The sequence below is a fragment of the Brassica oleracea genome, chromosome C1 (assembly GCF_000695525.1).
Source record: "Brassica oleracea var. oleracea cultivar TO1000 chromosome C1, BOL, whole genome shotgun sequence".
Taxonomy (NCBI): Eukaryota; Viridiplantae; Streptophyta; class Magnoliopsida; order Brassicales; family Brassicaceae; genus Brassica; species Brassica oleracea.
Window position 1 is genome coordinate 22,861,773 of NC_027748.1, and position 10,381 is coordinate 22,872,153.

The window sequence follows — 10,381 nt, forward strand, 5'->3', positions numbered from 1 at the left end:
CCCCCCCCCCCCCCCCCCCCGAAAAGAATTTGTCCCCAAATTCTCATAACATAAATATACACCCTTTACTTAAATATGTGAATATGTGAGATTTCTTAAAAATACATTGTAACTGGTAAATATTTTATGGACTACTATAAAATGATGGATTATAAGCATATTTATACTAAAATTAGTATTTCAGTTGCAGCCTATATAATGATACTACTTGAAATAATCAGCCAACGTGTCATGAACTAGAACAAAAAGAGAGACAATCAAGACGATATATATCCTCTATATATTAATTAAACACTACAACTTCTTTTTGTAGCCACGTGTTATCACTATGACGATTCTTATAATCATTAGAGAAATAGGTTGGTCCATCTAATTATATAATAAGTTTTTTATTAAATTAACCATAAATTCATTATTAATGTTCATTATTATTTGCTTAAATAAAACTTACAGAATTGCCTAATGTGGCTTAAGTATATATGACAGTTAATAATTTTGAATAATAAATATTTGATAAAAATTAGTGTATCTTCTATCATATTTGTTTAATTTTAAACTATTAAAATAAACTAAACAAACACATTAATCATATAAAAAATTTAAAATTTTCTTTATATGTTATATTTTGAATTTTTAAAAACGACTATAAATTACTTAAACTCTTACAAGTCTCATATTCCAATTTTGTGATCCATGGTTTAAAATATATATATATATATATAAATATATATATCGTTTTAAATTAAAATATATACCATATAAAATATGTAACTATTTTAATTTCAAATTTTAATTTGAACAATTTTTTTGATAAAAGCTTTGAACAAACATTGACAACTTAATTTTTTAAAAAATTATAAATTACTAAAAATTTTAATTCCATAATGAAAATTTTGTTATCAGTAATTTAAAATTTTTCTATAAAAGATACAAATGCTCAAAAAACAATATGAGTAGAAAGCATCATTTAATAGATATTAATATTAAAAATATACTATGTATGCTAATATCATTTAAATTTAATTATACTAGTGCCGGCCCGCCCTACGGGCGGGATGATAATTTGAAAATAATTTAAATTGTTAGAGTAAAGATTTTTGATTTTTGTCTAATATTTGTTTTGTTTTAAAATGTTTTGTTCTATATTAATATGATTCATTATTTTATTGATTGTTATTCTTTATCTAGTTTCAGTCTCATTACAATTAACTAAACTTTTTTTTAGGGTTGATAAGATTGTTTATTTGAAGTTTTATTCTTTTTCTTATTTCAATGGTGTAAAATTGTTGATTTATTCATTCTCTAACATTATTTTATATTGTGTGTCTCTTATTGACGATAGAACTAAATATTTTATTTTTACGTAGTTGTGAATCTATGTTTATTTTTTTTATTGTCTATTAGAGTGTTGATTGTAGGAAGAGAATGTTATGGGTTGGTTACTAATTTTTTACTCTTTCCGTATATATTATTTATGAAATTTAATAATGATTATTGATTAATATACATGTCCTTACATCAGAATTTGCGATGTATACTTTTTTACCTATCAATATTAAGGGTGTACAATCTATTTCTATTATTTTTATATGTTTGTACACATGTTAGAATAATTTATAGTATAAAATAAGAGTTGTATGTGGACGAAAATGTAAAAATGTAAATAGAGTGAAGTCTCAAAATAATAGTGATTCTAGTTTTGCAATTGATGTTGTTGCCGAAGCATTAGAGGGGATGATAATTAGTGGGATTGCTACCTCTTTTGTCTTCGTGAACCTGTCTCCAAGACATCCAAGCATTAGAGCCGGTTACTTTCACTGCAAGTAATGAGATGTTTCAAGTACCAGTGTCAAGTAATGGGTGCTGTCAGTTCCTGTAAACGAAATAAAGTTGATAGGGATACGAATATAAGCTGTTACTTATTATAAATGGAATCTCAATACCTCCAACCATCGTTGGGTCAATCTAAGCCTAAGTAGAGGGTTTGAAGGCAATCAAACACAAACTGGAACAAGATTAATCAACAACTAAGCAGATGAAAGTAAATTGCAACCAGAAACCTCTCTAACACTTACTCAATTGTTGTATCACCGAATTCTAAGTCACTAAGAACATGAAAATGGGAACCGAGCAGCATATTTACATCAATCTTATAATCAAGCTCACATATCTAAAGGGAGCTTTTTTTTTTCAAAGAAAAGGTATCTCAAGGGAATTTAATACAGATGAGTGTCATAATCCGTAACCACAGTGTTGTAAACTCAGTAATACCTACCTGGTTTCCGGCTTTCCAGCGAGAGACGGACTTGCCTTGCCAATGGATTCGATGGTTCCGAGAGCAGTTGAGACCAGGGTAAGAGCTAAATCCAGATGGTGGAGAGTGAGAACTAAGTCTTTGCAGAGCATCAGCGATTTAGAGCAGTGCCAAGAACTCTATCTAATAAGAACCTCATCGCCATAAACAGTTCATCAGAGCAGAACCTCTGGCGTACATGATGAAGAAACCAAGCCAGTTTTGTCGTGCTCTTGGAAAGACAATATTTTGCATCTCTACGACTTCCCATCGTAAGTCCTGCAAAAAAATATTTGTTTTCCAAATCTCTCCGACTCTTTTTTCCATCTTGTTTCCCTACATATATCTTGTTTTGACGTTTGAGTTGTTTTAAGGGTGAACTCAGAAAATAATATGGCAAAACCTTGGAGAGAAGCTGGTACCATCGTATAACTCGCCATTGACACACCAACGGAAGCTTTATTCTTAACTTAGTCCACAAAGACCGCCAAAGATAGATACAACAACATAATAATAACAACTTTGACTAATTTTGAGAACAAAAAACGTTTGGCCTTAATTCCATCTGATTGCTGATGCTCTGTCTCAGTTTCTTCTCCCTCTAATTCATTCTCCTTTCTTTCTTCCAAGCTACTTCTCCTGGTTTTGTATTTGACCTGTTAATCAAATTTTCAACTTTGACTACCACTTCAAAGATAGATCCTAAGATTTTGAAAGTGAGGGACGAACAAAGTAATGTAATGTTGAACGAATACGAGGAGAGAAGAGGGAATAAAACAGAGAAACTAATAACAACAATTATTTCTATGAAGAAATCTCATTACTGAAGCAGAGGATTATGATGATTGATGAATTTCGGCGAAGCTTACCTCTTCATTTATGGAATAACTTTTGTAACCATCGAGGAGGGTGAAGGTGCTATTGAATGCGAGTTAATGAAGGTGGTGGTTTAATGGAGTGAATGAGAACGTAGATGACGGAGATTCAATGAAAGCTTACACCGTTACACCTCTTCTGGTAAGAAGCGGTGGCCTGTACTTGGATCGAAGCGACGGTGACGTCTTCTTAACGCAGACGGAAGAACTGGAAACATACTTGGGTTTATACGTAAAACAGCCCAGATATAATAAAAGCCCAAACAATTGTACGCGGGCACGTGTCGCATCTAAGGACATCGACTTTTTGACCTGGCGCTGACGTGGCACACTCACATGAGAAAAACAATACTTTATATATAGACTACGGGTTGGCCCGCCCTACGGGCGGGTAAGTTTACAATAAAAAAATATATTAAAATATATTTTAATTTTATAAATTATTTAAAATTACTTTAAATTGAATATAATAAATATAAGTAGATCATATTGTAAATTTTATGTGTTAACATTTAACGTTGAAAAATTGTTATAATTTGTTTTCTAAGATAATACTTATTTGTTATTTTTGTTTCTAAAAAATTGTAAGTTGGTAGTGCATTTGGATTTGATATGTGTGCACACAGTTCGGCCCAATTCAAAGAGAAACTCCAGGGATTACCAGCAAAAAACATGTACACAATCTGTTGAGTGGGGTTAAAGAGACACTTTTGTTTTGCACACATGAGTGAATTAATGAAGTAAAAGAGATCAAAACTGAAAATAACAAAGAAAAATATTGAGAATTTAAAATGAATAAACCTCTTCAAGCTTCGCTCAGCAATTAACCTCCCTAATTGTAAATATAACAAAATCACAAAACATATCATTACATATTGTATTCTTGTAGCCCATATCTGTAAGCATAATCAAAAGACTACCAACTAAAATGGCATAACTTATTTGACAATGTAACAATTTATCAAGCAAACAATTATGAACACTAAAACTCGGAGAGCCACTATGTAGTAAATGAGATCAGATTCATAAGTTAAATAATAGTGTCCACTCGTTGACAAAAAAATAATAATAATAGTGTCCAATACCAATTTTCAGTCAGATGAGGAATTTTTTTTTTGTCAAACGATGAGGACACGTATGAGCCTCCAACAATCTGTTAAAGTCTATAATATAACAGTTTTCTGCATTTCTGTATATTCAAATGATTTTGGATCAACTTACAAAGCATTGTATGCATTGAGCTAAGCATACCTTTAATATAAAGCAGAGGTATACGTTAAGGTTTCCACTGATTAATAAGAAAACATAAGGAGAAGGGAAATCCTAGAAAAAGTAGCTTACTTAAAGAGATATATATAATGGGATGCCTCTCATTAGTGTTGTGAAACATCCATGGACTTGATGGGTGGAAATTGGCAGGTGTTAGTAGGAACCTCTGCCCGCTTAGCTTTCTTCTTCCCATCAATGTCATTAGCTTGTGAACTTCCATCAGTAGCAGACCCTGGTTGTACCTATAGAAGAGGCACATGCTACACATGATTTAGAAAATTGGAAGTCAAAGTACTTAGTTAGATTGATTGATATACCTTGTCCTGGTGCGTAATATTCTCCCAGATAATGAGCTGTTGTTTTAGTGTTGCAAAAAAATTGGATCTTTATTAGCTTCTCTGCATGGTATCTTTCTATAGATCACAAAAGCATAGATAAGCAATTTTATCGATTTAGAAAACCTGAGAAAGTGCGCCACAACGAATAAACACGATGAGAATCAACCACATGTCTATATAAGAAGAAGATGATGAAATGAAATATTAAAGCAAACCTATGAGGAAGCCGATCAATAGAACTGGTTCCATCATCTTCTGAATGCTTTCCAGCTGCTGCTTGAAATCACCGGAAAATCATTAACAGTGAATTAATTATTCAGGGTTACAATACGGTTTTATATTTTTCGATAATTAAAGCAAACAATGACTAAAACCATAGCGGAACATAGATATACGTATTAACTTCCCCCACTCACTTTGTGTACTTGGCGAAGAATATAGCTCTCATGAGGTACAATTCCTTCAGCACTGATGGTGTTCTTCTGATATCTTTCAAATACTCTATCCTCGGTAACCCTCTCTGTGTTATACGTAACTGGAACTATGATGAGATAAAACCATTCTTGTGGACAGGTGTCACGTGTATATAATTTGGGAAGCCCAACACACCATACATGTTCAGAGTCACAAGATTGGTACTTCTCAACAAACACCTTGGTTCTGTCACTCCGGACTTGTTCTTGGATTTTGGATCTGTCAAGCAATTTTTTCAAGGGGTTACTCATGCAGTCTTTATTCAAGGCAACTGAGCTTCGGATAATCACCCTTGGAAGCAACAATCTCTTATGTGATTTGCCTGAGAGTAAACAATTTCATTAATATCCAGCTTCTGAATCTCTCAGCATACGCTGTAAAACACCACTAAAAGCTATGTCAGAGATGCAGCACAATAAATGACAAAATAGCAAATCAAAAAACTTGTACGCAGTAGAACTATATGAAATTTAAGAGAAACTTATATGGAATACCTGTATAAAACTTGTTGTTTATGTGGTTTTTTTTAATTTCTAATAGCGAGTCCTTCAAAGACGCATGTTCGTCCCAGATCAGCGAGTCATACAATGCCAGTTTCTTAGCTTTTCAGGTTTCTCCGCAAATGACTCGCTCTCTCTTACAAAACAAGATATACAGACATGTGAAGATGTTTGTATCCACCTCTGGTCTCTTTTTTCAGAATGTAAATATGGTATCTGACGATGCTTCTTCCATTTACCTTTGTATTGACTGAGAAATCATTTTGAGCAGAAGCCACTGGTTTTTCAACTCCTGCAGAGAGAGAAGACAAAAACAGTTAGAGAAATGTAGACTCTACTCCACATACAGAAGCAGATTATGCACAGCCCAAACGCAAACAATAAGCCAAAATTACTTACGGTGATCACGCCTCATAATCATGAAACTATTGGCACCATATCACACTAAATAGCCGCCAAATAAGCTTAAAAAAAATATCATGAGCCTAAATTCTGATCTCCTTCTTCATTTCTTTTGAAATCTGTTAGTCCTAATCAGCTAACATCACTAAGAAGAATTGTAGTCAGTTATGTCTATGTAAGAACTTGATGGTAATTTCATGATCATGAAATGAAAAATAAAGATTTACTGAATTTATAAAAGCTTGTGGCCAACAGTGAAAACAGAAGAGATCAACCATAAACTAAAAATCTTTCACCTTCGAGACACATCGATCATGAAGAGTAGCCGCCATGATATCTTCATCCACATACAAAGGAACCTGCAAAGACACAAAAATCTCTCTCACCTTCACGACACATAGATAAACTTAACACTCAGAGAAATTACACCGAACATGATAGAGAACAAACTCTTTCTTCCGAGCTTGATTTGCATACCACCGAAGTCTGGCACAAGAAAATATTTTCCTTTCTGGGGAATTGAAGCACCTGATTCGGTCCTCTCAACAAACTTAGTATAGTTTGTGAAGTGGATCGATACGTTTGAATCTGAGAACTTGAAATTCGGCGTTGCTACTTATAACATCAAACCGTCTGATCTCGTAAGTTGCACCTTCTGTCAGCAGCTGTCGGAAAGTATTAAGCCGATGTACACTGATAGACCCTTGCATAAGCGTCTCCTGGGAAGAGGCAAACACAATTAGAGGTCTTGAAGTGTATGAGAAGCTGTCAGGCTCAGCGATAAGAAAGGAACATAAGGAGACAAACCTTTTCATCAAGAAGGAGGATGTCCACTCCCACCAGTTCCCTCATTTGTTGACGTTTCGGGCCTCCTAAAATCGCATAAGATGCGGGACAACTGTATAGGAACAGAGACCGGTGTTAACATCAGAAAAAGTTCTATAAGCCACCATTATTGCAGGTTTTGTTGTAAGAAAGAGATTATATTATGTTGATGCAGCGTGATCTGAAGACTTATTAGATGAAATTTAAAGAACGTTTTTTTTAGGGTTTTCATCTCAACTTTTGGGAAGGAGGAAACTGAATTCTTCGTAATGTGAGAGATTGAAGGAGTGGTTTAATGGTGATAAGTAAAGGAAACAGCTCATCGTCTAGGCAAAGCGTTACAGATATCTAAAGCTGGAGTCTGAAAATTTCAGGGAAGGTGAACAGATGACGGAAGAGGGGTTTGATTCAGTGCTGACGTGTCGTAATTTGTCCACCCCTCCTTGCTGAAGAGACGAGACAACTTTATTATAATATATATATCATTTCAAATAGAAAAAAAATTGTTGTTCCGATTAATAAAATTGATTTGTATATTCACACCAATTTATTTATATATGTAATAGTTACTGATTTTTAATTATACAATATATATTTATTATTTAATAATATATAAAAACATATAATACCTAAAATAATTTATATATATAATGTTCATTCCGCGCTACCCACGGTCTTAACCTAGTTATTGATTAAATCCGAAAATAGGAAATGTACATATCCCCAATAGGTAATTACATAAATTTTTAAAAAAGAAGTGGAGAAATTAATTCCAGAAATACATATATAAAATTGGCAAATGCACATATATTTTCCCGGAAATTATTTCTACTTCGCACGCTTGATAAACTCAGAAAAATACGACAGCGTAACGGGTACACGTGGTGGTTGGTATATCAAGTTGGGGTAAGAATCAACATTGCATAGTCGTCAACGAGATTGTTTATTCTTGTTCATGTAGGTGTTGCGGAAGAGGACTGCTTGCCGTTTTGTCCATCTTCAGTCTCAGATCTCTGATCATTTCCGCAGGTACACTTGTTCGTTTGACGAACGACTGCGATTGGCTCAGGGGATGACACTGTGCCTAGCTTCAACATATCGAGACTCACCTCGGGTAACTTTGCAGCTTCTACTTCTTTTTCTCCCAACTGCGGCGGCGTTTTACAGTATCTGTAGACCACATAGAGTATCATTTGAAGTGCACCGAGAGCAAAGCCAAGCACGTTAGGGAACTAGAAAAAGACAAAAGCCAAAAAAATTGTTTAGTGGCAATAACATGATAATAATGATTTATTACTCACTTTTCCACTTTATAATTTATGAATAAAGTGCGTAAAAATAAGCTTATTACAAAAGTAAAGTCTATGACAAACTTGTGCGCCATGGATAGAAGTTAAGTACAATATATAATTTCTACTTATTCAAAAAAAAAATATATATAATTTCTACGTAACAATAGAGATAAAAGAACTCTAGTATTAAATTTCTTTTGAAAAAGCTATACTTATTTAATATTTCTTTGGAATATAAAGCGAATCTCTTTACAATATGTCTTATCGTTTCTAATCGTAAAGGACAATACCAAACAAAAGGGCTTTGCTTTCTTTAATTGTTTATCTTTTGCCAATCCGTATCTCTTTTTATCTATGGATCTATGATTTAGAACCTCAAAGTCTCAGGTACATTAGAAACATAAACACCTCCTTTCATGTAATATAGATTTTGATTTCCGTATCTCTTTTTAAATTCTTGCGAAAAACAAAGATTCTACATCTCCTCATAAACCGGTTTATGATTTCAACGGTAAGGGTAATTTAAAAACCGGATCTGTAATGGTTTATGATAAACCAGGTATATGTGATTTGCTATAGGGATTACGGTGGTCAGTAAATTTATATATTGAGTTTGTCAGTTTCCACGAGATTTTAGACGGTACATGCAAATACGCTATATGTACAAATTAGTATATAAATAAATAAACAGAGAAAGCCGAAGAAATGCCTTACAGCAACATACATGTCCTTGAGAGCAAGACCATAAAGGAGCCACACGACAGCACTGATTGTAAGGGTTAAGGATAAGCTAAAGGGCATGTACTCCACACTCCTTGTCTTTATTACCGTCCTCTGTGTTAAAATCATAAATTTGTTAATTATAGAAAGTATATATTAATTACTCACCACTTTATATACTTAGCTCTTTTGAAATGCTTACGATTATGCTTAGAGGAGCAGCAAAAACACAAACAGAGAATCCGACACATATTCCTCCGATGATCTTGGCACGTGTAATTCCTTTTGCCAAGAATTGGCATAGAAGGAGAATCAGACAGAATCCTCCAAAGTTCATGAGAAGAAGTAACTTAACTGTCAACATCTGCATCCGTTAACTATTTTAGTTAGAGTATTGATTTGAATTCGTAAACACATATTCCTATTTAAATTGAGTATGTTTAGATACCCGAGCTTTCTTGGGGGCGAAGGCAAGGAAGATAGAGATGTAGATAGTTTCTATGAAACATCCAAAAGAGTTGATGGTGACGAGGAGGAAGACATCTTTCTTCTGTGTTGCGTAGTAAAGCCAAAGTGTTGCGCTGAAGAGCGCCACAACGTAAGGAAGAGACTGAAACCCTTCCGTTGTCTTCTTCTTCCAAACCCTATAGAACGTTGGCCTGCATCCATTTCATATAATCTCATTATAGAGGATACTTTTGATGTAGACAAATGTATTAACACGTGATAACACAAAGATAAGTATTTTATGTCTTGTTTATCTAATAGATATTGAGGTAATATGTGAATAGAACTTACACAGGAGAGAGGAACACCGCGAAGGAGATGACATTTCCTGGAAAGTACAGAGAATATAACAAAAATGGTATTAATAAATACATACTAAATCCCTGCAAATCGATTAGGATTTTAGAATTTGTAGATAATTATGCTATATGAAATGAACACAACAGTTAGTATCATACCCATCAAACCAAAGACAAAGGCCCATGTGTTGTGAGTGTCGAAGAGAGGCATGGTTTTCTTTTGGTTGAAATAAAGTTTTTAGGGTGTTTTGGAGGAAGAAGAAGAAGAAAGATCGAACTCAGATTTGTAAATGTTCTTAATATAAAAGCTGATGTCACGAACTTAGCATTTCGAGGACTTCGTGTATATATAGAGGGTTAGGACCAAAGACAGGAATGGGGTTTGTGTAGGAGGAGATGGAAAAGTGAAATGTTTGTGTGAACAATAATACTTTGAATAATTTTAGAAAATGTATATTAGAAAGCATTAGACCAAAAAAAAAGGCATTAGTGTCACTGTAGTTGTATTACAAAAAAAAAGAAGAAAAATATTATAGGCACATATAACAATAAGTCACACGTTAATCCATTACCAAAATGTATACATG

The 10,381-nt window shown here is 33.7% G+C and overlaps 1 protein-coding gene and 1 long non-coding RNA gene across 2 annotated transcripts; both read right to left on the reverse strand.

Moving 5' to 3' along the window:
- Positions 1 to 1,774: 1,774 nt before the first annotated feature.
- LOC106296931 lies at positions 1,775 to 3,377 on the reverse strand. Its single transcript, XR_001261341.1, has 3 exons — positions 3,163 to 3,377; positions 2,276 to 2,949; positions 1,775 to 1,873 (listed from the first exon to the last, which is right to left on the reverse strand). It is a non-coding gene; the product is annotated as an uncharacterized LOC106296931 (long non-coding RNA).
- Positions 3,378 to 7,648: 4,271 nt separating this feature from the next.
- Positions 7,649 to 10,121, reverse strand: LOC106344429 (bidirectional sugar transporter SWEET11). Its single transcript, XM_013783812.1, has 6 exons — positions 9,954 to 10,121; positions 9,787 to 9,823; positions 9,437 to 9,647; positions 9,191 to 9,352; positions 8,983 to 9,102; positions 7,649 to 8,208 (listed from the first exon to the last, which is right to left on the reverse strand). Exons 1-6 carry the CDS (start codon positions 10,003 to 10,005, stop codon positions 7,930 to 7,932), a joined length of 861 nt encoding a protein of 286 aa, XP_013639266.1. The 5' UTR covers positions 10,006 to 10,121; the 3' UTR covers positions 7,649 to 7,929.
- Between the last annotated feature and the right edge of the window lie 260 nt (positions 10,122 to 10,381).

What these genes read in the sequence shown, in the direction of transcription:
- LOC106344429 (XM_013783812.1), bottom strand. Translation starts at nt 10,005, where the DNA reads ATGCCTCTCTTCGACACTCACAACACATGGGCCTTTGTCTTTGGTTTG. An exon ending in CTGCTCCTCTAAGCATAATC is followed by an intron (nt 9,103 to 9,190) that starts GTAAGCATTTCA and finishes ATTTTAACACAG; the next exon opens with AGGACGGTAATAAAGACAAG. An exon ending in TCAAGGACATGTATGTTGCT is followed by an intron (nt 8,209 to 8,982) that starts GTAAGGCATTTC and finishes GTCTTTTTCTAG; the next exon opens with TTCCCTAACGTGCTTGGCTT.